Below are 26791 nucleotides of genomic sequence, written 5' to 3'. Positions count from 1 at the left end.
GTATCTTTTTCTTTTTTTTTCTTTTTTCTTTCAGGTTGGTAATTACACTTAGCTGTGCGGTATTCTTGATATGTGCATATAAATTGTATTTAATGATTTTGGTGTTTTTTACCTGTCCTAAGGTCACATGTTCTAGATATCCAATGGGATTTGTTAATTATTTTCATTGCTATTCGCCTGTTAAATTTGTTTTTATATGACTTGCTAGGCTATTCAAGCTTATGCTGTGGACAAAGAGCACCATGCGTGCGTGAAACGCTTTCAGCTAACTTATGGCTTCTTTTCTGGAATAGTTGTGCAGCTATTTGTAAGCAGCTTTTTCCAAATTTTAAATATGTGGAAATAAATTTGATGACTTTTTACTCCGGAGCTGGATTTTCTTCTTACTTACCTGGCAGAGGACGTTGGGCGGTGGCGTTTTCCTTGCTCGGATGTTTCTGTGGACTTTCATGGATTTGCTGATGGGGGTGAGCTGAAACACAACCTTTTTTTTTTACAGTTCAAATAATATCTTAGCACAACCAGGGAGGCCTGGTTAATAGTTTCAGGTTTTTGCAGAGCAGCAACAGCTTACATGTCCAGCAAATGCAGATGGAAGTAAACACGAGCAGCAGATGAAGGAGGATTACTGGAAACTGGTGTATGCAGCAGGAACTCAGAGCAGAGTAGCAGGATCATCACACAGGTTCACAGGAGCAGGTATATAGCCAGGGAGTCACCAGAGGTCAGGAGCTGGATGCAAGGCAGAATACTCTAACACAGACTGAAGGCTGGGGTGGAGTTTTATAGCAGGAAGACACAGTGCACATGAGACCAAAGACGCCATCGTGGAAAAGGGCAGTAATGCACAAAAGGTAATAAAAAATGTTCTGACACCCTGTAGTATAATACAGCACCCCATAGACAGACTGTAGTATAAGGCAGCAACCCATAGGCAGACTCTGTAGTATGTTAGCCCCCCAAAGGCAGATCCTGCAGTATAAGACAGCACCCCATAAGCAGACTCTGCAGTATAAGACAGCACCGCATAGGCAGACCCTGTAGTATAAGGCAGCACCCCCCACAGGCAGACTCTGTAGTATAAGGCAGCACCCCCCACAGGCAGACCCTGTAGTATAAGGCAGCACACACACCCACAGGCAGACCCTGTAGTATAAGGCAGCACACACACCCACAGGCAGACTCTGTAGTATAAGGCAGCACCCCCCGGAGGCAGACTGTAGTATAATGCAGCACCCCCCAACAGACTCTGTAGTATAAGGCAGCACCCCCCACACACAGGCAGACTCTGTAGTATAAGTCAGCACCCCCCACAGGCAGACTCTGTTGTATAAGGCAGCACTCCCCCCACAGGCAGACTAGTATAAGGCAGCACCCCCCACACACACACAGGCAGACTCTGTAGTATAAGGAAGCACCCCCCACACACACACACACAGGCAGACTTTGTAGTATAAGGCAGCACACACACACAGGCAGGCAGACTCTGTAATACAAGGCAGAACCCCACACACACAGGCAGACTCTGTAGTATAAGGCAGCACCCCCCACAAGCAGACCCTGTAATATAAGGCAGCCCCATAAAGAAAAATAATAAATACTCACCTCTCTTCTTCCTGGTTCCTGCACTGCTTCCTGCTCCCGTTCACCTTCAGACTGCGGGCGCTGGGCAGTCACGTCATCACGCCCCCTGCCAGTATCGGTGACGCTGACGGGGATAATTGGAGAGGGAGCGTAGTGCTCCTTCCCTCATTAATGCAGTCAGCTGCATTGGCTAGATGCCGATACAGCTGACCCTGTGATGACAGGCGGGGGGCCCACTGCTTGCACCCCCCCCCACCCCCCGCCTGCTCAGGGGCCCATAGCGGCCGGGCGACAGAGCAGGGAGATCGGTTGTCCCTGCTCTGCCGCAGAATGTAACGGTGCGCTGTGCACGCCAATACATTTACAGTAGCGTAGCTCCATGTGGGCCCCTCTGAGCATCAGGCCAGGAGCGACCGCCCCCTCTGTCCCCCTACTGTCTGTAGGTGTTTGTTTCTCTTCCTCATACCTCTATCTGCCTTGAATTAATGTGCTGTGACAGATCTACATACACAGTCATCTCTGCTACACCAGACACAACACACAGTCAGTTCTGCTACACCAAACACATCAATAATAACAGTTTTAAAAATAATGGAGCGAAGTTTGAAAGTGAACAACAACTTTAATTGTTACGTGGCTTGAGTACTGCACACATTGTCTTTCCCAAACATCCTGTCTTATCCTAATTTAAATCCATCTATTGCACATTTTCCCAGTCGACAGCCCCCTTCTTACACTTGCATTTTATTTATAAGAAATTTCTCTATTAATAAAAAAAATGTAAAGATATAAAAATGAACTAGTTTCTATATTTACTTAAACAGAACCTGTCATGTGAAAACAATTCTATTAACCTGTAGATAAGTGCTTTAATCTGCAGGTTAATAGCATTCTGAACCTGCCCGGCGCCTGCACTTAGAGGCCCGTTGCCAGTAGGAAATTAACTTTATTCCTCCCAGCAGCCTCGCTCTTTCAGTCATGAGGGCGGCGCCAGCACGGGTTTAGTCACCGCTTTGTGTATAGAGCAGCGGCTGTAACTTCGCCCCCTACCCTGACTGACAGTGGCTCAGCATTAGGGCTGGCTGTCAGCCAGTGCCAGGGTCGCATGACTGAAATCTGAACACTGCTGGAAGGAATAAAGTTAATTTCCTCTCTAGAACCGGGCCTGAGTGCTGGTACCAGGCAGGTTCAGAACACTATTAACCTACAGGTTAACCCCATATCTGAAGGCTAATACCATTTTTTTTCATGGTACAGGTTCCCTTTAACCAACCCTACTCTAGCCCCCCAGTGCCTCCTTACTCCTACCATCACACTTAGGGAGCTTACTTAAAGGGGATCTCTGGTCAAAACTGATAAATCTGCAGTCACTGTGTGACTGCAGACTTATGAATCCCACCAGCGCACGCACTGTGTGCTGCGGGCATTCACCAGTTTCAAATCCAGGAATGGAGGGTATGTATGAGTTATACATACCCCCGGCCAGTGGCCACGGCCTTGCTCCATACACTTGTATTGAGCCAAAGCCACGCCCTGACCAGTGACGCAGAGGGCCAGTGAGCTTGTCCGACTAGAGGGTGCGGCTTGCTCCATACAAGTGTATGGAGAGCTAGTCCACGCCCACTGGCTGGGGGTATGTATAACTCGTACTTATCCTCCGTTCCCCGGTTTAAAACCGGCAAAACCCCTCAGTACACAGTGCGGTTTTCACCAGACAACACCTTTTTAAAGAAGTTGTCTAGAATTACAATATAGGTTTGCATTCCCCCCCCCCCTGAAACTGCCAGCCCATGGACAAGAGATGTGGTGTTCCTGGAAAAATAAAGCAGAATTTTTTATTTTTTTTTGCACTTGTGGGCAATCTCTTTGAAAACTATTGTAATCATGTGCAAAAAGCCCTTTATATAGTTACAACATACCTGCTCATTTAGTCATAGGGGTGTGCTTTATCGGGTTTGATCACGGTTGTCGCCGCCCACACAATTTGAATGATGATCCCCGGGTTGTGCCGACGTCACTCAAATCCGATTTGAAAATTCCCGTGCTTGCGCTGTGTTGGTAGGGTAGTGTCGATCCCATACGTGTTGGTGATGCGCATTGCATTACCAGCAACGCACCGGTGACAGTTTACATTCTACAAAGGACAAGACAGGTTCCCCTTAAGCTCTGTATTAAGTGGAGTGCTAAAGCTAATAAAACTTATACTGTATAAGTACTTTAAATAGATTTTTGGACCTGAAATAATTTTCAATGTTTAACTTACACTTTAATGGTAAACTGTTATGAGTTTAGACCCCTCTATCTTAGGGCATGTGATAGCGGGGTCTCCTGGAGACCCCAGAAATGCACAGTGAATGGCACCACATGGCTGCATTGTCTGTCATAAGTGGGTATAAAATACATAGGTTTTATCTATTTGTACTTTGCTTCGTGCCATGTAAGAATAGGAATTGGATCTCCTGTATGAATTCTGCACTGGAGCTGCCCATTGATATAGAAGATAAACGACCATTGTGTCAGGCACATTCCCGTCTCCAGTATGCTGACCTTCACATGATGATCAATACTCGGGGACTAATTCATCTCTTGTGATTTTGTTAAGTCACTTTTCTTTAGGTATTCACTGACATTTTCATGCCAAATTCATCACATACAGTTAATGAATTTTGCTAGAATAAAATACTCTTTATTTTAGTTTTTAACCTGTTTTGCAACTTTTTAGCGCAAAAAGTCACAGGTTCCGTTAAAATGTGGCAAAATTTGCATCAAAATGTCTGGCATACATAAAATCACTCGGAGGGTGGTCTGTAGTACATTTGCGTCTAATTGTGCGGCTTTTAGAAAATTTGCTAAAGATGAATCGGGCAAAAACATCTGGAAATCCTCAATTCTGCTCACAGTGGCAAACTAATAATATTCTGCTGCACGCCTGTCTACCTCCACCACCATGCCGAGTCCTGCTTCACACCAGTCTACCTCCACCACCATACCGAGTCCTGCTGCACATCAGCCTCAAGCCACCACTCCCACCCGCCCAAAGAAAAAAAACAAACAGAAGGCCAGTACCCCTTCATCGCAGCAAACCAAGAAGACTAGGACCAGCCAACGTACCCCCAAAACTCTCCTACCCCCTCCACCCTCACCTCCCAATGTGTCTATGTTTTCTAATTTGTCTCTCCCTTCCAATGTGTCTCTCCCTTCCCACGCTTCCACTCCTAATGTGTCTACTCCCATCCCTGACCTCCCAGACCCCACGCATTTTTTAGGCCCTTCCCCTGGAACCCCTTCTCAACCCAGCTCAACACACCCCCATGTCCATATTATTCCACCCTCTGAAATTCCTTTTTACTTTCTGTCTAATTTTCTGTGACATCCTCCTTTTTTTGGGTCTCCTTGGGAGGGTGGGAGTGGTGGGATCAGCCGTGCAGGTTCTTCAGGCAGCCTACTGGTGGTGGCGGTGGACAGCCATCAGGGCCGGACTGGGACTAACATTCAGCCCTGGCATTTGAAGTTACACAGGCCCACTTGTCACATGGTGACTGTATAATATCTTTGTACACTTGTAGGCAGGGCCGGTTTTAGGCAAAGTGGGGCCCTACGCCTAGGCAAAGTTTAAAATGGGGCCCCAAATGCTAACATATTGCACATCACACAGAAGCATTTCGGTTGTATTTACATGTGCTGAGTTCAGGCCGCTAACTGAGTTTGATCGACAATACTGAAGTCGTTGGACGCTTGTTTCCCGGCCTCTTTCCACCAGCTGGGGAATATTGATGGGACAGAACGATCACTAATAGATCACTAACAGATCACCATACAGTATCATGTTATCAGCAGCACATCTGCAGTTTACATCGGCGATGTGCTTCTGAGAACAATGATTTTTGTTCCAGCAAAAACAATCTGAATATGCAGCATTTTACTCGTTTAGTAAAATACACCCCATAGTCCTCCATATATTATAATGTGCACCACAGTCCTCCATATAGTATAATACACTCCCTATAGTCCTCCATATATTAAAATACACTGCTCAGTCCTCCATATAGCATAATACACTCCTCATAGTGCTCCATATAGTATAATGCACCGCCATTGTCATCCATGTAGTACAATTCACTTCCCATAGTATAATGCACCCCATAGTTCTTCATATAGTATAACGTATTCCCCATAGTCCTCAATACAGTATAATGCAGCCCACAAATAGTATAATGCAGCCACCCCAGAGTATAATGCAGCCATCCCAGAGTATAATGCAGCCACCCCAGAGTATACAGCCCACCTCCCCAAAATATATAACGTAGCCCCCATAGAATATAATGCAGCCCCCCATAGTATATAACACAGCCTCCCCCATAGAATATAATACACCCACAATAGTATATAACACAGCCAAATAGTATATAACACGGCCTCCCCCATAGAATATAATATACCCCCATAGTATATAGCACAACCTGCATAGCAGATAACACAGCCCACGTAGCAGTATACAGCACAGCCCACGTAGCAGTATACAGCACAGCCCACGTAGCAGTATACAGCACAGCCCACACAGTAGTATACAGCACTGCCCACACAGTAGTATACAGCACTGCCCACACAGTAGTATACAGCACTGCCCACACAGTAGTATACAGCAGAGCCCACATAGTAGTATACAGCAGAGCCCACACAGTAGTATATAGCACAGCCCACACAGTAGTATATAGCACAGCCCACATAGTAGTATATAGCACAGCCCACATAGTAGTATATAGCACAGCCCACACAGTAGTATACAGCACTGCCCACACAGTAGTATACAGCACTGCCCACACAGTATTATACAGCACAGCCCACACAGTAGTATACAGCAGAGCCCACATAGTAGTATATAGCACAGCCCACACAGTAGTGTATAGCAGAGCCCACACAGTAGTATATAGCACAGCCCACACAGTAGTATAGAGCACTGCCCACACAGTAGTATACAGCAGAGCCCACATAGTATATAGCACAGCCCACACAGTAGTATACAGCAGAGCCCACACAGTAGTATACAGCACAGCCCACACAGTAGTATATAGCAGAGCCCACATAGTAGTATACAACACTGCCCACACAGTAGTATACAGCAGAGCCCACATAGTAGTATATAGCACAGCCCAAACAGTAGTATATAGCACAGCCCACACAGTAGTATATAGCACAGCCCACATAGTAGTATATAGCACAGCCCACATAGTAGTATACAGCACAGCCCACATAGTAGTATACAGCACTGCTCACACAGTAGTATATACAGCACAGCCCACATAGTAGTATATAGCACAGCCTACACAGTAGTATACAGCACAGCCCACATAGTAGTATACAGCACAGCCCACACAGTAGTATATAGCAGAGCCCACATAGTAGTATATACCAGAGCCCACATAGTAGTATACAGCACAGCCCACATAGTATATAGCACAGCCCACACAGTAGTATACAGCAGAGCTCTCACAGAAGTATATAGCACAGCCCACATAGTATACAGCAGAGCCCACATCTCTCCTCCCCCCCAGAATGGCCCCACAGTCCAGTAAAAAAAAACCCACACTCCTCACCTCACCTCGTGCCCGCGTTGCTCCCTGCTCCTGTCTTGGTGGCTGCTGCTGCACTGCCTGGGACACAGTGAGTGCGCGCGCACCCGCAGTGTCAGAGGCAGAGCGGGGAATGATGGGAGAGGGAGCGTCAGGTGATGCTCTCTCCTCCATCATTGCATTCAACTCTACCGGCGTCATGGACAGCCATGCAGGTACTTCAGGCGGCCTACTGGTGTTGGCAGTGGGCAGCTGTGCAGGTACTTCAGGCGGCCTACTGGTGGCGGTGGGCAGCAGTGCAGGATCCTCTGGCGGCCTATTGATGGTGGCGATGGTCAGCTGTGCAGGAGCAGGAATCGGCATGGTGGTGGTGGAGTGCATTGCAGCAGCACCCGGCGTGGTGGCGGTGTAGTGGTGTGCGGCAGGACTGAGCATGGTGGTGGCCGTACAGTGGTATGCAGCAGAACTCGGTATTGAAGTTAAGTGTGTAATTGCTGGCACAGGTGGAAATACCACCTGTGCCTAGTGGAAGTACCAAGTTTGCTGCATAGCCTGAACGTAAGCAGCCTTGCAGGCCTGAATTACGTTGAGCTGGAGTTCAGGCGTAAGGTGTTCCGACATACCCTGCTCTATCTTGTTAAAAAAATGGTGTGCTTTTCTCTGGAGGTCAGCTTCCAGACGGTTAAGGCGATGTCACGGTTAAGGCGTTGGTTGATATCCTGGAAAAGTGTGTTAATATGGGTCAGACCACTTTCCAATCTATCTCCCAGCGCCTTTAAGCCATTCTGGAAGACCAAGCTCAAATGAATAAACTCGGGCATGAGTGACCTGTCCGAGGCCTTCTGCCGCTGGCGGGAAGAGCCCCCCAAAAAAGCGGCAGAGGACTGGCACAGGGGAACACCTGAAGGACCAGCTGCCTGTTCTCCAGCCTGTGACGCCGGCCCACTTGCTGCTTCGCTGGGAGATGGCTGGGACTGGTCCGTGGCAGTTCGATGAGAGACCACTCCAGAGTACGATCCAGGTTCGAGGGTGCTGCTACAGGTTCTGTGAAAAGAAAAGTAAAACATTACTACACAAAAATAACAATTGTAAAAGCACCAACTCTTGTGGAATACAAAAATTCAGATTGGTGAATACAACACAATGGAATACAGCACAAAAATATTTACATTCTCTGACCAACGACAGGCCTCAGGAAAGCCAGCAGCCAGTGGTACTTGTATTTCCCTATCCTTGCTGCAGCAAAAATGCGAATTTGGATCTCTTGTCTCAGGTCCTTGTTGAAGGGATCCTTCTTCGAATGCCAACGGGTTTTGACTTTGATCACTGTGAATAGGGAAACAAAAAAACTGTTAAACAATGCACTTTAGGCTGGGATCACACAACTTTGTGTGATGCGAGAAACTCGCAGGAGTTTATCGCATCACACACGGTTGTGTGATCCCGGCCTTCAGGTTCACTGCCGCATCAGACCACACTGCAATACTTATGAAAAGCCTTTCTGACTCGTGACATGGCATTGTCCCAGTCATCAATCAGCGCTTAGGCCACCTCATTCCACAGCCGCCAAATCACCACAGCGTCCGAGTGCTGCTGCTCCCGGGTGTCCCACAATGGAACTCGCTCCTGCACCAGGGCGATGAGGAGGTCATTATCAATAAAATCCTCCCGTTGTGGGACCTAGAAATGAAAAACACGGGTATTACATACCTGGTAATGTGTTTTTTCATGAGACATGACGGCACCACGAGAGGGGATCCGCCCATCAAGGACAGGAAACCTTCAAGATAAAAGGGGCGGCTCCTATCTCCACATCAGTTGTTTTACAGAGTACGAGAGGAACTCCGCCGGTTAGTGTACACATAAATAATACATCCTATACGGTTCTATTCACCGATACCCCAGGGAGTGTATAATACAAATAATGCTAATAATGCACCCAACTAATGACGTGATCAAAAGGGTGGGAATATAAGGGTGCCGTCATGTCTTATGAAAAAACACATTACCAGGTATGTAATACCCATGTTTTTCCATCATACATGACGGCACCACGAGAGAGGGGATCCGCCTATCAAGGACAGGAAACCTTCAAGATAAAAGGGGCAGCTCCTTTCTCCACATCAGTTGTTTTACAGAGTACGAGAGGAACTCCGCCGGTTAGTGTACACATAAATAATACATCCTATACGGTTCTATTCACCGATACCCCAGGGAGTATATAATACAAATAATGCTAATAATGCACCCAACTAATGACGTGATCAAAAGGGTGGGAATATAAGGGTGCCGTCATGTCTCATGAAAAAACACATTACCAGGTATGTAATACCCGTGTTTTACCATCATACATGACGGCACCACGAGAGAGTTACAGAGATTTGTATTCTCTTTTACGGAGGGATCACTGCTTGTAACACTCTTCTCCCAAATGTGAGATCAGAGGTAGCAGATAGGTCTAGCCTATAATGTTTAAAAAAATGTAGACGGAGAGGACCAAGTGGCCGCCTTACAGATTTGGTTGATTGTAGCATCTGCTCTCTCCGCCCACGACGTCGCCATGGCCCTCGTGGAGTGGGCTTTCAGACCCTGTGGAACAACCCTGCCTGCACTACTATACGCTAGGATAATGGCCTCTCTCACCCATCTAGCGATAGTTTGTTTCGAGGCTTTAAGGCCCTTCCTTGACCCCTGGAAAAACATATAAAGCCCTCTGTTTCCTCCAGGATTTTGTCATCTCTAAATACTGTAGGATACATCTCCTGACATCTAGGCAATGGAGTCTCTCCTCTTTCTTGTTACTAGGATTGGGACAGAAAGAGGGTAGGGTTATATCCTGAGCCCTATGGAACCTCGATACCACTTTGGGGAGATATGCCGGATCTAATTTTAATACAACCCTATCGTCCATAATTTGTGTGTAAGGGGGGTCAGCTGACAACGCGTGTAAATCCCCAACCCTACGGGCCGATGTAAGTGCCACTAACAAAGCTGTCTTTAATGATGTTGTATTTAACGGCTCAAAGGGGCTTTCTGTCAAAGCTGTCAACACTAAATTTAGATCCCATGGTGGAGGAGTAGGGGATGGAACAGAGTCAGCTCTACTACAGGCTCAGATAAACCTCACCACCCATCTATTGCTTGCCAGGTCACAGGTTGAATAAGGCTGCTAAGGCTGAAATGTGTACTTTGAGGGTACTAACAGCTAACCCCAGATCTAAGCACTTTTGCAGGAACTCCAGTATTGCTACTATCGGGACCTCCCCTTCCCGTATTGGCCCTGAGCTGGACAGGAATTTCTTCTATATTCTCCCATAGATCTTGGTCGTTACTGATTTTCTGCTACTAAGCAAGGTGGATATTAAACCAACTGAGAACCCTTCTTTCTCTAACAACGACCGTTCAAATGCCAGGCTGTCAAATGTAGCCCGGAATTCTGCGGGTGGTTGAAGGGACCCTAATTTTAATACAACCCTATCGTCCATAATTTGTGTGTAAGGGGGGTCAGCTGACAACGCGTGTAAATCCCCAACCCTACGGGCCGATGTAAGTGCCACTAACAAAGCTGTCTTTAATGATGTTGTATTTAACGGCTCAAAGGGGCTTTCTGTCAAAGCTGTCAACACTAAATTTAGATCCCATGGTGGAGGAGTAGGGGATGGAACAGAGTCAGCTCTACTACAGGCTCAGATAAACCTCACCACCCATCTATTGCTTGCCAGGTCACAGGTTGAATAAGGCTGCTAAGGCTGAAATGTGTACTTTGAGGGTACTAACAGCTAACCCCAGATCTAAGCACTTTTGCAGGAACTCCAGTATTGCTACTATCGGGACCTCCCCTTCCCGTATTGGCCCTGAGCTGGACAGGAATTTCTTCTATATTCTCCCATAGATCTTGGTCGTTACTGATTTTCTGCTACTAAGCAAGGTGGATATTAAACCAACTGAGAACCCTTCTTTCTCTAACAACGACCGTTCAAATGCCAGGCTGTCAAATGTAGCCCGGAATTCTGTGGGTGGTTGAAGGGACCCTGTGTTAGAAGGTCCTGGTCTTCCAGGAGAACCCACGGGTCCTTCACTGACATCACTCTCAGCCAGTAAAACCATGGTCTTCAGCCAGAAGGGAGCTATCACAATTACCCTGGCCTTGTCCTCCCTGATCTTCAGAACTGCTGGGATTAGACATATTGGTGGGAAGGCATACAGGAGTCCTGAAGTCCATTCTATGCTGAAGGCGTCTACTGCCAACGGCCTGTCTGCTGGGTTCAGGGAGCAGAACTTTTGAACTTTTTTGTTGGCTTTTGAGGCAAAGAGGACTACACTGGGTCTTCCCCACATGTGCACTATCCGTTGAAAAATTGACTTTTTTAGGGACCAATCCCCTTGCCTCAAGTGGTTCCTGCTTAAAAAGTCTGCCTTTAAATTGTCCACACCTCGAATATGCAGGGCCGATAATGAAAGGAAATGCCTTTTGGCTAGAGTCATGAGTCTTCTGGTTATGTGCATCAGTGACTGAGAACGGATGCCCCCTGGTGGTTCACGTATGCGACCGCTGTTCGGTTGTCCGATAGGACTCTCACACGATGCCCTGTCAAGTGTGGAAGTAATCTCTCTAGCGCCTTTTCTATTGCTAGGAGTTCCCGCTCGTTTGAGGATAGATTTTTCTCCTTTTGAGCCCAGGGGTCTTGGACCCATAGTGTGTCTGAGTGAGCTCCCCATCCCCATGGACTGACATCCGTTGTGATTACCTTGGAGGCTGTGTATGTCCAGGGAACTCCTCATTTGTTTGATCTTTTCCTCTTTTTCCTCTGGGAGGCGACACTCCTGTGCCACAGAGTCTACTGTTATCCCTAGGAAATTCTGGACCACTGCTGGCTCTAGTTTGGATTTCTTGAGGTTCAGTTGCCATCCTAGTGTCTATAGAGTGTCCATCACTATTCTGACCTGCTCCTGACAGTGAGAAAAGTTTTTCCCCACTATCAGGAAGTCGTCTAAGTAGGGTATTATCAGAGTGTCTTTTTCTCTGAGATGTGCTGTGACCTCTGCAATCAGTCTTGTAAACACTCATGGGGCTGTTGCTATCCCAAAGGGCAGAGCCCTGTACTGAAAGTGACGCAACTGGGACCCCATCTGAACTGCCACTCTGAGAAACTGACGATCTTGTTGTCTGATTGGGACGTGATAATAAGCGTCCTTGAGGTCTAGGACGGACATGTAACACTGAGGATATAGAGGTTTCACCACTGATTTTATGGTTTCCATTTTGAAAAATGGAATTATTAGATATTTGTTGAGGCCTTTTAAATTTATTATTGTCCTCCAAGAATTGTCCATTTTTTTAATGAGAAAAAGGGGGGGAGTAAAACCCTTCTATCCTTTCCTCTGTTGGAACTTCTTCCAAGACGTGTTTGTCTAGGAGTGATATTATTTCTCCTTCCAGACTGTCTTGTTTCTCTTGGGAGGACTGTACCGGGGTCTGCATGTATCTTCTTGGAGGCCAGTGGTGGAATTTTAGTTTTAGGCCCGATCCTATAATCTGTCGGATCCATACGCTGGAGGAGATCCTCTCCCAGGCTGGAAGGAAGTGAGAGAGCCTCCCTCCCACCTGAGAAGGACCGTCACTGGGAGGGTTTCTTGATGTCCCTGGGGGACTTGCCAAAATAGAAGCCTTTTCCTCCCCTGGACCGCTTATCGAAGTTGCTACTGTCTCGGTCTCTAAACTGCTGCCTTCGGAATTTTCGGCCTCTCTGAAAGGAGAGCCGAAAGGGCTGAAATGGCTGCTTAGGATAATTTTTCTTTTTGTCACCGGCTTTTTCTAACACTTCGTCCAATGCCGGTCCAAACAGGAAGTTCCCCTCACATGGCAAAGAGCAAAGCTTCATCTTTGCCTGAGTATCTCCTGGCCAGCATTTAAGTCATACAGCACGGCGTCCTGTGTTGGCTAAAGCTGCTGATTTTGCTGCCAGTCTAGCTGAGTCTGCTGATGCTTCAGCTAGAAATACTGCCGCAGCTCTCATGGCCGGTATTGCCTCTAGGATAGTCTCTCTGAGAACTTTTTGTTCTACCTGATCCTCCAGGTTGTCTATCCAGATTTTTAGGGATCTGGCTACACAAGTGGCCGCGATAGCTGGCCTTAGTGCTCCTGCCGAGGCTTCTCATGCTGTTTTCAGGGAACTGTCCACTTTTCTGTCCAGAGGTTCTTTTAGAGAACCTAGATCCTCGAATGGCAGGGAGGATTTTCTGGCAACTTTTGAAACTGCCACATCAATTTTTGGGGCTCTATCCCAAGATGAGGACGCCTCCTCCTCAAACGGATACCTTCTCTTTAGGGAGGTGGTTATTTGGGACCTTTTTTCCGGTTTTTGCCATTCCCTTTTAATCGTTTCTTGTAGTTGTTCATTAATAGGGAATGACCTCCATTTTCTCTTTTGTAGATCACTGAACATAAGTTCTTGGGCTGTCTTTTTAGCCTTCTCATCTACCAGCCCCATGGTAGAGCGAACAGCTTTAATAAGCTTATCCGTAGCCTCCGTGGAAATGCGTCTTCCTCCTCTGAGCTACTATCTGAGCAGCGAGCTGTATCTGAGTCCCCCTCTGACTCCGAGGAATCTCTTTGGGATGCTACTGAGGGGTTTGCATCTGTCCCTAGATCTGGAATCTGTGTCGGCTGTCTGCAGTGCGTTTACAGACCTACAGACCTCTGATTGGATCAGTGATCTTAGACTCTCTGTAAAGGAGGGTGTTTCTTCCGCTACCGTCTTGTTAATGCAATCCTGACACAGATTTTTATTCCAGGATGGTTTTAACGCTTTTTTGCATAAGGGACATTCCTTGTTTTTAGCCTTTGATTTACACTTCTTGGGGACCTCCTATACTCCACCCCCAAATGTATGTAAGAAAAAGAGGGGAGAGACGGAGATAAGAGAAGAGAAAAGAACAGACATTAGCGTGCTGGACTTTCTCGCAGTTCACTCACCACTCGGACGCTTTCAAAGTACGGGTACCGGATCCGGAGGTTGGCTGGTTTTCTCCGTGTCTCCCAATGAGACTAGGGACCCCTCCTTGGTATGGCGATCCGTCCGTACGCTGTCCGAGCGGCTTCTGCTGCTGCCATGGTGGATCTGGCTCTTCTCACTTGAGCGAGACCGCCTCTCCTGCACCTCTTGCTGTGGCATTAAATGTTCTGGTGAAAAGCTCTCCATCATACACACTACCACGTAACAAGAGTAGTCACCTTCAACCTGGCCTGGTTTAGTGACACAGGGCAGCACTTCTGGTTTGTTTAAATAGATTCACATCCTTCTCTTTTTTTTTTTTTTTAATGGATCACCTGGTTGATCCTGCTATTATTGGTCGCTTCATTAATCAGGTGCATGTGCGCACCTGTCATGATTGATTACCTGGCTGATCGTGCCTGCACCACTTCCGGTGCATGTGATGCAATCAATTACCTGGTTGATCCTGCGTCTGTCAGCTGTCAGCACGACAACTGCGCTATACACTTATGCCTAAGCGCGCACCCGGCAACCACTTCCGGTGCGCGCTTTTTAATCCACCATTTACCTGGTTGATCCTGCCTCTGCCAGAACACTGTGCGCATGCCCGGTCCTTACTTCCGGTGCGCGCTGCTGTACTGTGTTCCAGGCGTGCATCCGGTCACCATTTCCGGTGCGCGCCGACTCTTTCGGTCCCCCTGCCCCTTAGCTCCTGCATAACGTTCCGAGTATTGTGCGGATGCGCGCACCCAACATTTCCGGGCACCCGACGCCGGCTGAGAAGGAGCTCGCAGCGTCGGGAATGTCCAGACCACGGACTCCAGGAGGCAGCGCCGCACTCACCCCCAATGTCCAGATGCTCTCTTAGTGCTCCGGACACCGCTCCTTTGTGCAGCCTCAGGTACCGACCAGGGGTAGGTGGGAGACCTGCTTTAAAAGCTCAACAGGGAGGGCCCCAACCTCCGAGGAGACTTACTCAGCCCGGGCACCGATGTGCCTTACGGGCTGCATGGCCACCTTTGGTCAACAGGGGGGGCACCATGTAGTGACCCCCGAGGACAACAGGTTTTTAAATCAACAGGGGGAAACGCTATCTGCGGCCCCCGAAGATAATTTTTACCCGGGCATTGCCTCACGGGTTGTGGCCATGCTTCGCTCAGGGGGGGCATGGAATACATGACCCCCAAGGCGACTACCGGTACCTAGTGACGGGTGCAGCAGACCAGCGCCTGCCCAAATCCACCCGACCCAGGCCCAGGCATCCTCTTCTGTCTTCATCAGAAGTCCTTCATCTTGTGGGTTCCCCGTCAAGGACAGGAAACCAACTGATGTGGAGAGAGGAGCCGCCCCTTTTATCTTGAAGGTTTCCTGTCCTTGATGGGTGGATCCCCTCTCTCGTGGTGCCATCATGTATGATGGAAAAAAGACATTAATGTTGGAAAGATAAAACACTAGGGCAGAGACACACTGCCGTATTTCTCGTGCGAGAATCACATTGTAAACCTCATACTGGCTGTCGGCTCTGCTGACCTCAGCTTGACAGCTGCATAGTAATCCATCATGCTGTCATGCTTGGGTCAGGAGAGGTGCCGGCCAGTCCATGCAGTGCGATGCGACTATCACACGAGAAATACAGCAGTGTGTATCTGCCCTTAAAACAAAAACAGTCAAAAAGAATAAAAATAAAAAGGCAAGAGTACCAACAACAGTCAAGAATAAATAAAACCGGTCAAGAATACTTACACGCCGTCTTGCCACTGAAGCTTGGGCCTGAGGCTGCTGCTCCTGTTCATCTGCACTGGAAGGGTTCTGTAAACATAAAAATAAATATTTTGCCACATGTAATAGTGACAGTGAATACTTACCAATCAGCAGCAAATGTACTTTCTTCAGTCTCCTGTCCACTGTGTGAGCTCTGATCTTCAGTGGAGGACATGAAGAGGAATGCTGCAAGAGACACAGAATTGATTACAGACTGCAGGGAGAAAAACAGACAGGCAGACATATAGCTTGTATACTTAAATTTTGATAGAGTCTTCCAAACTTGATGTGCTGCAATGCTTTTCTCACGTCCAGAGTCTTGAGAGTAGTGGACTTCCACTGCCCACACCTACTTTTATAAGGTTTGTTTGGGTGTGGCTTAAAACAAGTTCCTAGACATGTTTACTTAGAAGAAAGCATGCGTACGCAAACGCAAGTGAACGCAAGTCCTTGAGTACGCATGCGTTCCCATAGACTGTAATGCGTTTATTTGATGCACTCCTTCTGCAAGCGTCCGCATGCGTATGGCGGCGGAAATTTGCCTCCACAAAAATTCTAACATGGTGTGTCAGCCGCGCCCAGCCACACACCGCCAAAATACGCATGCGTAAGGAAACGCGGGCTATCGCATGCAAACGCATGCACCTGCATCTACAATGTAAAAGATAGGAGATCAAAACGCATGTGGATGTATGCGTCAGAAACACTGCGGACACAACCGCAAATGTGAAACCAGCCTTATGTGCTGTCGCTGCACACACTTATGTGTATTGCGTTGTTGAGGCAAATTGCAACAGATGTTTAACTAGAGTTTTTTTATTATTTCAGTCAGCAAACATTACATGAACATTTTAACATGACAGGTAAATTTGAACATAACATTTCCGGTACATTTTAACATTACAGGTACATTGTAACATTACAGGTACATTTTAGCCGCTAAACCATTTCGTCTTGCCATGCCAGACGTTCATTATCTGAAACAAAGTAGGCAGCAAATGTATCCCTCATTTGGGCAACTTCCACTGAAGTCCTCAGAGGGTGATCTTGGTAATCACGCAAGGTGGTAGTAACAGGTTCCTCTAGTTCTAAGTTTGGTCGCTCTTGAGCCAGGATGTAGTTGTGCAGCACAACACACGCTTTCACAACCTCATCAATACTATAAATTTTTAGATTAATGGCTGTTCCCAAAATGCGCAATTTAGAGACCAGCAATCCAAAGGCACACTCCACAGTTCTAAATGCCCTTGTCAGTCGGTAGTTAAAAATCATTTTTGTGTGATTTAAGTTCCGACTTGAGTATGGTTTTAGGAGGTTGGCACACAATTGAAATGCTTAATCCACAACAAATCGCATTGTTGGTCCTTCAGTGTTGGGAAGAGGTTGTGGCGGTGGAAAATTAAAATCATTACCATACAAACATTGACCCATATCAGAGTTTTTAAAAGTCTGTGAGTCATTTCCTTGTCCAAATGAGCCAACGTCAATGGCGACAAATCTACAGTCAGCATCTGCAATCGCCATTAGAACAATAGAAAAGTATTTTTTTATAATTGAAAAACTCGAATCCACTTCCATCTGGTTTCCTAATGTGAATGTGTTTCCTGTCCACAGCCCCCAAACAGGAAAATTACTAATGTCCATAAATTTTGATGCATTTTCCATCCACAGTTCCGTTGTGGGTTGAGGGAGGTATTCTGCACGCAGAACGTCATATAAAGCACAGCAGGTGTCTGCAACAATCACAGAAAGGGCGGACACGCCAATGTGGAATTGGAAATGGAGAGATGAAAATGTCTCTCCAGTAGCCAGGAACAGAAAATGGGGGAAAAAAAAAATCAGTAAATGGCTTTTAGAAAAAAATGGAAAAAAAAGTAATTGAATAGCTTTTACAAAAAAAAAAAAAAAAAAAGTCAGTGCATGGCTTTTAGAACATATTAACATTTTAGATCATATTAATGACAGGTGTTTCTTTTTCAAAATTACGTACCTTATGGTCACCAATAGACGTTCCTCAGCAGGAATTGCTCGCCGTAGCTGTGTGTCGTGCCTGGTGATAGATCCTCGCACACGTAGCAAGTCATCGAAGCTCTGTTGTGACATCCTGGTGTAGTCGATAAACTTCTGAGGGTTTGCACGCAGCTCGGTGCACAAGGAGTGATAGGCTCCACGGCTCTCTCGGACTTCAAGGATGGGGTGTTGCCAGAAGCGATGACGACGTATTCTCCATCTTTCTCTTTTTCTTTTTGCATAGCAAGCAACAGCAAAGGCATAAGCCAAGTTCAACTCCAAATCCAGATTGCGATATAAGCTCTCCATGCGAAGATCCATCTTTCAGCAGGATACAGCAGCAAAAGTTGAGGATTTCATCTGTGCAAGGGTCTATATAGAGAGTTTCCATGAGACACGCCCATTGGACGTGGCTTGTGTCAAGGAAATTCCCCTGGAAAAGCATTGTCCTATCGAACGCATGCACATAAATAACACAAACACATGTAAAAACGCATGCAAACGCTGCGGTTTTTTTTGTGTCATGCGTAAGATGATACGGATAAAAAACGCTGCGTTAGCGCATGCGAATGATACGCTGTGCACATATACGCAAATGTGAACTTGGCCTTAGACAGCTGTTTTTAATGCAGGTAACAAGTTGATTAGGAATGTCTAACTGGTCTCTAGGAGCCAGAACTCTTAGCCTGCCGTCACACTAGCAGTATTTGGTCAGTATTTTACATCAGTATTTGTAAGCCAAAACTAGGACTGGGTGATAAATGCAGAAGTGGTGCATATGTTTCTATTATATTCTTCTCCTAATTGTTCCACTCCTGGCTTTGGCTTACAAATACTGATGTAAAATACTGACCAAATACTGCTAGTGTGATGGCAGCCTTAAAGGGAACCTTTCCCCCCTGGCGTTTGAAACTAAAAGAGCCACCTTGTGCAGCAGTAATGCTGCATTCTGACAAGGTGGCTCTTTTTGTTATTGGTGCTGTAACTGCAGAAATAATCCGTTTTGTAATTTGTCCCAAATACCTTTCTTCAGTCCTGGAGGCAGGCCTTTCCCCCCTGCTGCAGACGCCACACAGCCGTCACTCAAGTCTTCTTGGCGCCGGGCGCCGCCTCCTCTGCGCTGTTTTGAAATGAGTCGGTGCCTGCGCTCTTTTCTCCTGCCTTGGGCAGGCGCAGTGAGTGCTGCCCGTCCTCTGTGCTCATATGCAGTCTAGCTGACTGCGCCTGTGCGGCCGCCCTGCCTGTGAATCCCAGCCCCGCAGTGAGAATACAACAGAAGACACATGCCAGTATGAGGAGACTTAAATGCCTTGCATTCTCCTCTAGGAAGTTATATACCCAAATTGTCTCTTCAGAGAGGAAGAGGACTTGAACTTTAGTGCCACCTATTAACTGTATTACTTTTGGTACAATTTACTGAATTAATTTGAACACCTTCTTTTTACTTTCTAGGTAGCAAAGGTCCCAGTAAAGACATGTGAGTATGTTATATGCATATACACTATGTAAGCTTCTTATGACTTACTGTATTGGTTCCTAGATGGATCCAGTTTAGCTCCATATATCCATTCTCCATGTACACCATATACCTTCCACTAGAAAAGGTTGTTTTTACACGTCCGTTTCCACTTGGTTATAGAAGCAGGGTGAGTGACAGCAGTGCCACCCCACAGCTTCTGCCGTCACCCTAAAATGAATAGTCATCAGGAGGCGGCGCTGCTGTCACCCTGCTTCTGTTACAGCCCCCTGATGTTTCGTTTCAGTGAATGAGGTGGCAGGGACAGAAGAAGTGTAGCAGCATGAAGAAGTGACCGCTGCTTCTATCATCACCTCTACTGAAATGGGACATCAGCATTAGATGGTGGGTAAAGAAGCTGTGGTGAGTAACAGCAGTGCCACCTCTTGATCACAATTCGATATAGGGCACTAAACGAAGCAGTGGGAGTGACAGCAGCCCCCTGATGATGATCCGTTTGAGAGTACGCCGAGCATGCTGGGAGAAGCAAACTAATAATTATTGGAAAAAAAAACATAAGTCAGTGTAGAGAGGGAATGGTAGGGCATTTTTAATTGAGGTACATTAGAAAAGGGGTTAGATTATTGGATTAAATAGTTAAACATGTAGTATGAAATTGACTGTTAGATTCAGACAACCCTTTTAGACACACTCCTGTTGGGGAAAGTCGAGGACCTGACTACTGTATATCAGTATTTCATAAGGCATATCTGGAGCTGCTCACCCCATTTCCTTGTGAAGACAGTAATTCACTAACTGAGGGTACATCTTTTGTTCAAAGTCAATTACACCAAGTCAGAATGACTTAGCGTTTCTCTAACGCCAGTACTAAAACACATTACCCAAAACTCGCCAGTTCAGTGGCAATCGCTTAAGGGGTACAAATGCAAATTCCTGTTGATCTCATGGTTTGCAGCTCTCATGGTTTGGGAGTATAAATTCTCTAAAAATAGGGATCTTAACCTTTTTTTATAGTTAGTAGGAAAAAAACATGCACTTTTCCAAAAAAAAGAACATGGTCGTCAAAGCAGAAAATCCTTCAGCACTCAACTTGTAAAAAATAATGCAATATTTTTATTAAATCGACTCAAGTGAAAAGACCCTGTTTAATTGTATCTCCACCATATAGTCTTGGTACTATAACTCGGAATGTTATTTACTTGTTCATTTTTTTATTACATTTTTACAGATATATCTTGAAAAATGTGGTGTTTGGGCTAAACGTTGGATGTGTTTTTTTCTGTCTTTTCACTTGGGTTGATTTAATAAAATGATTTCATTATTCTTCAAGTTGAGCACCAAAGCATTTTCTATTTTATTGATAATCTTTTTCATATACATGTTTCAAGCAGGCTTATAGCTCCTTCTTTAGTCTCCTTTTAATAAATTGCGCTCTACCATAATTAATTTTATTTGGGGGGTGGATTTTGCCCAGGATAGGTTGGAGGAGAACTTTCTGATCTCAAACTGTGTCATTCAAGATCTCTTATCAGAACATTAGATTGTTCATGTAATTGCCAATCTAAGTAATGGGTATCTCTTTAACAAAAGACTAGTGATATTCCCATAAAATATCTGCCATGGCTCTCTCCCACTCATAGACAGCAGCACACCCCAACCTCCTCTTTGAACAAAAGACTCCTTCATAAGAAAATCCATGTTATCCAGATCACAGAATACTCCCATTCCCGTATTGCATAATTCCACTTTTCAGCTAATCTTTCTAGAGACAAGTTAATACAATTTTTCAATGTATCCCTCCATTAAAATCATTCCTTAGTTCCTGCTCAAAGCAGAGTTTCTATCAAGAATCTCCAACGTCATTAATTCCCTTGGTTTCTCCCTACTCAATACCATATCTTTAATTTAGACTCTTAATTGGCGTACTGGGTATGATAGTGTGGATAACACTCAGGAATGGAAAACCTTGAAGATTTATTTTCAGGAATATCAGAAAGCCTTTCTATACCCACATATTGTCGACTTCTTGCTGGGCACAAGAAGACAAGTTCCACATATTGGCAAGATTATTTGGCTACCATTCACTGCTTCCCCATATAGCCCAAAATACTCCTTAAGTTGCCCTACTATCAATACTTCCAAGCACTATTAGGTTTCAGAAAAAAATATATTGTCTGCAATGTTTATCCCACCCAATACATCCCCTTCATTGGCATAGTGGCAGCAGGACACGTTCTAAATTGAAAAGCGTAACTATTGACTGAGAGTTCTAGGGAGATTGAGGTATTCTCTAGGGAATCCGATTTCCACACTCTGTTCTCCATGGTAGGTGATTGTTGTGGTGCTCCTTCCATTTTCCTCCTTTTCTCTCAATTATTCCTTCCATTTTCACCATCTCTTTTAACCAATTTACTGACCCCCGCTTTTCTCTTTCTAAAGCCGGAGTTACACTAAACGTATGAAAAATCGTTCCGATTCTTCCAGCCGAGAGTCGCACGAGTGTCATGCGAGAACTATCCAATTTTTCACAGCTAGCATCCGATTTACAGTACAGAAGTTTGGAGACACCTTCTCATTTAAAGATTTTTCTGTATTTTCATGACTATGAAAATTGTAGATTCACACTGAAGGCATCAAAACTATGAATTAACACATGTGGAATTATATACTTAACAAAAAAGTGTGAAACAACTGAAATTATGTCTTATATTCTAGGTTCTTCAAAGTAGCCACCTTTTGCTTTGATGACTGCTCTACATGCCTAGTTCCCACCGTGAAGCATGGAGGAGGAGGTGTGATGGTGTGGGGGTGATTTGCTGGTGACACTGTTGGGGATTTATTCAAAATTGAAGGCATATTGAACCAGCATGGCTACCACAGCATCTTGAAGCGGCATGTTATTCCATCTGGTTTGCGTTTAGTTGGACCATCATTTATTTTGAACAGGACAATGACCCCAAACACACCTCCAGGCTGTATCAAAAAGCATGGCACTCAATAATGCTTGTAGAAGCCATCAGCGCTCCAGGCAACAGAACGCATACAGTGTGAGCACATCGCATGCCCAAGCAGCTTATCCTGCTAACAGTCACGGTCTCCATTACTGCCTCTGAAATTAGCCTCCACATACACTGTGTTCCAAATTATTATGCAAATAATATTTCCTCATATTTTCTCTAAATTACCTATCTGAATTGCAGTCATTGTTATTTTCCAGTCATCTACTATTCTAGTATAATTGCAATGTTTTGGAACAAACTGCCTATGAAAACAGTATCTTTTTAAAAAAAATAAACACTCAAAATGCATGTTCCAAATTATTATGCACAGCAGAGTTTTCAACCTTTTTTTTTATTTTGAACAAAAAAATGGTCAATTGTGAAGTTATAAGCATTATCAGCTTATTACAAAATGAAATCAAACAGTTTTCAAGTGAAAACTTTATTCTAGGTGATGTTACATTTGCACATAGGACCCCTTGTTCGAAAGAAGCTTCTGAACTTTCTCGTCCATTGAATTTGTCAGTTTTTGGATGGTTTCTGCTTCAATTGTTTTGCATGTGGACAGAATACTCTCCCAGAGCTGTTGCTTAGATGTGAACTGCTTCCCGCCATCATAGACACTCCTTTTGATGATGCTCCAGAGGTTCTCAATGGGGTTGAGGTCAGGGGAAGATGGTGGCCACACCATAAGTTTGTCCTATTTTATGCCCATAGCAGCCAGAGATGCAGATGTGTTTTTTGCAGCATGAAACGGTGCATTATCATTCATGAAAATGATCTTGCTGCGGAAAGCACGGTTCTTCCTCTTGAACCATGGCAGGAAGTGTTGTTTTAGAAACTCCACATAGATTATGGAGTTCATCTTTACCCCTTCAGGGATCATAAAGGGCCCGACAATCTCTCTCCCCATGATTCCAGCCCAAAACATTTCTCCACCTCCTCCTTGTTGGCGCCTTAGCCGTGTTTTCATGGGGTGTACATCAACCAGCCATCATCCACTCCATCCATCTGGACCATTGAGCGTTGCACGGCACTCATCAGTGAACAAAACAGTTTGGAAGTCAGTCTTCATGTATCGTTTGGCCCACTGGAGCCATTTCTGCTTGTGTGCAGTGGAAAAAGTTTGTCGACAGGATGGCTTACGCACAGCTGCAAACCTCTGAAGGACCCTGCATCTTGTTGTTCTGGGGACGTTGGAGGCACCAGTAGCTTCAAAAACTTGTCTGCTGGTATGACGAGGCATTTTTGCAGCTGCTCTTTTAACCTTACGCAATTGCCTGTTGGAAAGAGTCCTCAATTTTTCCTTATCAGCGCGCACACGTGTGTGCTGGGAATCAGATACATACTTCTTGATTGTGTGATGATCACGATGAAGTGTCTTGGCAATGTTGATTGTAGTCATGCCTTGACCTAAATACTCCACAATTTACCCAACAAGAAGGGGGGCACTGCTAGACCTAATATTAACCAACAGGCCAGACCGCATATCAAATATAAGGGTTGGGGGTTACTTGGGGAATAGTGATCACGAAATAATAAGTTTTCAGGTCTCCTTTAATAAGATGTGTAGTAGAGGGGTGACAAGGACACTAAACTTCAGGAGGGCAAATTTCCAACGGATGAGAGAGGATCTTGGTGCAATTAACTGGGACGATATCCTGAGGCATAAAAATACACAAAGAAAATGGGAGACATTTATTAGCATCCTGGATAGGACCTGTGCACAGTATATACCGTATGGGAATAAACATACTAGAAATAGGAGGAAACCAATATGGCTAAATAAAGCTGTAAGGGGCGCAATAAGTGACAAAAAGAAAGCATTTAGAGAATTAAAGGAAGTAGGTAGTGAGGAGGCATTAAATAAATACAAAAAATTAAATAAATTATGTAAAAAGCAAATCAAGGCAGCAAAGATTGAGACAGAGAGACTCATTGCTAGAGAGAGCAAAAATAACCCCAAAATATTCTTTAACTACATAAATAGTAAGAAACTAAAAAATGATAGTGTTGGCCCCCTTAAAAATAGTCTGGGTGAAATGGTGGATGAGGATGAGGAAAAAGCCAATATGCTAAATGACTTTTTTTCATCAGTATTTACAAAAGAAAATCCCATGGCAGCCAATATGACTAGTGATAATAATCCCCAATTTAATGTTACCTGCTTAACCCAGCAGGAAGTACGGCGGCGTCTAAAAATCACAAAAATTGACAAATCTCCGGGCCCGGATGGGATACACCCCCGAGTACTGCAGGAATTAAGTACAGTCATTGATAGACCATTATTTTTAATCTTTAAAGAGTCCATAATAACAGGGTCTGTACCACAGGACTGGCGTATAGCAAATGTGGTGCCAATATTCAAAAAGGGGACAAAAACTGAACTCGGAAATTATAGGCCAGTAAGTTTAACCTCTACTGTGGGTAAAATCCTGGAGGGCATTCTAAGGGATGCTATACTGGAGTATCTGAAGAGGAATAACCTCATGACCCAGTATCAACACGGGTTTACTAGGGACCGATCATGTCAGACTAATTTGATCAGCTTCTATGAAGAGGTAAGTTCCGGTCTGGACCAAGGGAACCCAGTAGATGTAGTGTATATGGACTTTTCAAAAGCTTTTGATACAGTGCCACACAAAAGGTTGATACATAAAATGAGAATAATGGGGATAGGGGAAAATATGTGCAAGTGGGTTGAGAGTTGGCTCAGGGATAGGAAACAAAGGGTGGTTATTAATGGAGCACACTCGGACTGGGTCACGGTTAGTAGTGGGGTACCACAGGGGTCAGTATTGGGCCCTCTTCTTTTTAACATATTTATTAATGACCTTGTAGGGGGCATTCAGAGTAGAATTTCAATATTTGCAGATGACACTAAACTCTGCAGGGTAATCAATACAGGGGAGGACAATTTTATATTACAGGCTGATTTATGTAAACTAGAAGCTTGGGCTGATAAATGGCAAATGAGCTTTAATGGGGATAAATGTAAGGTCATGCACTTGGGTAGAAGTAATAAGATGTATAACTATGTGCTTAATTCTAAAACTCTGGGCAAAACCGTCAATGAAAAAGACCTGGGTGTATGGGTGGATGACAAACTCATATTCAGTGGCCAGTGTCAGGCAGCTGCTACAAAGGCAAATAAAATAATGGGATGCATTAAAAGAGGCATAGATGCTCATGAGGAGAACATAATTTTACCTCTATACAAGTCACTAGTGCGACCACACTTAGAATACTGTGCACAGTTCTGGTCTCCGGTGTATAAGAAAGACATAGCTGAACTGGAGCGGGTGCAGAGAAGAGCAACCAAGGTTATTAGAGGACTGGGGGGTCTGCAATACCAAGATAGGTTATTACACTTGGGGCTATTTAGTTTGGAAAAACGAAGACTAAGGGGTGATCTTATGTTAATGTATAAATATATGAGGGGACAGTACAAAGACCTTTCTGCTGATCTTTTTAATCATAGACCGCTGACAGGGACAAGGGGGCATCCTCTACGTCTGGAGGAAAAAAGGTTTAAGCATAATAACAGACGCGGATTCTTTACTGTAAGAGCAGTGAGACTATGGAACTCTCTGCCGTATGATGTTGTAATGAGTGACTCATTGCTTCAATTTAAGAGGGGACTGGATACCTTTCTGGAAAAGTATAATATTACAGGGTATATATATTAGATTCCTTGATAAGGCGTTGATCCAGGGAACTAGTCTGATTGCCGTATGTGGGGTCGGGAAGGAATTTTTTTCCCCATGATGGAGCTTACTCTTACCACATGGGGTTTTTTTGCCTTCCCCTGGATCAACATGTTAGGGCATGCTAGGCTATGGGTTGAACTAGATGGACTTAAAGTCTTCCTTCAACCTTAATAACTATGTAACTATGTAACAATTTGTTGCTTCTCAGCAGCCGACACATCCTTTTTTCTTTCCCATTTTGGCAAAAAATATAGGCTGCTTAATAATGTGGAACAGCCTTCTTAAGTAGTCTTGCCTTTATTTGGACACACCTGCCAAACTAATTTGCACAGGTATCTGCAATTGCTTTCAGTGATATAAAGAGCCCTGACACACATCACCATCAATGAGTTTAAATGACAAACAAAAAAATTCTAACCTTATCACTCCTAAACTCTTTGTGCATAATAATTTGGAACACAGTGTATATTGCCAATATACTCATACAGTGGGGCAAAAAAGTATTTAGTCATTCAGCAATAGTGCAAGTTCCACCACTTAAAAAGATGAGAGGCGTCTGTAATTTACATCATAGGTAGACCTCAACTATGGGAGACAAACTGAGAAAAAAAAATCCAGAAAATCACAGTCTGTTTTTTTATCATTTTATTTGCATATTATAGTGAAAAATAAGTATTTGGTCAGA

At 44.9% G+C, this 26791-nt stretch overlaps 1 protein-coding gene across 1 annotated transcript in view; it reads left to right on the top strand.

The window, feature by feature from the left end:
* The window catches only part of C5H12orf75 (chromosome 5 C12orf75 homolog), an 86201-nt gene that overhangs the window by 46141 nt on the left and 13269 nt on the right, over positions 1-26791 (top strand). The window contains exon 2 of the mRNA XM_077265536.1: positions 19373-19397. Within this exon, the coding sequence (XP_077121651.1) occupies positions 19373-19397 (25 nt within the window). The remainder of the gene's footprint in view (positions 1-19372; positions 19398-26791) is intronic.

Source organism: Ranitomeya variabilis, chromosome 5 (genome assembly GCF_051348905.1).
Source record: "Ranitomeya variabilis isolate aRanVar5 chromosome 5, aRanVar5.hap1, whole genome shotgun sequence".
NCBI classification, from domain to species: Eukaryota; Metazoa; Chordata; class Amphibia; order Anura; family Dendrobatidae; genus Ranitomeya; species Ranitomeya variabilis.
The sequence above is the reverse complement of the archived record's forward strand: the minus strand, read 5'-3'. Positions and strand labels throughout refer to the sequence as shown.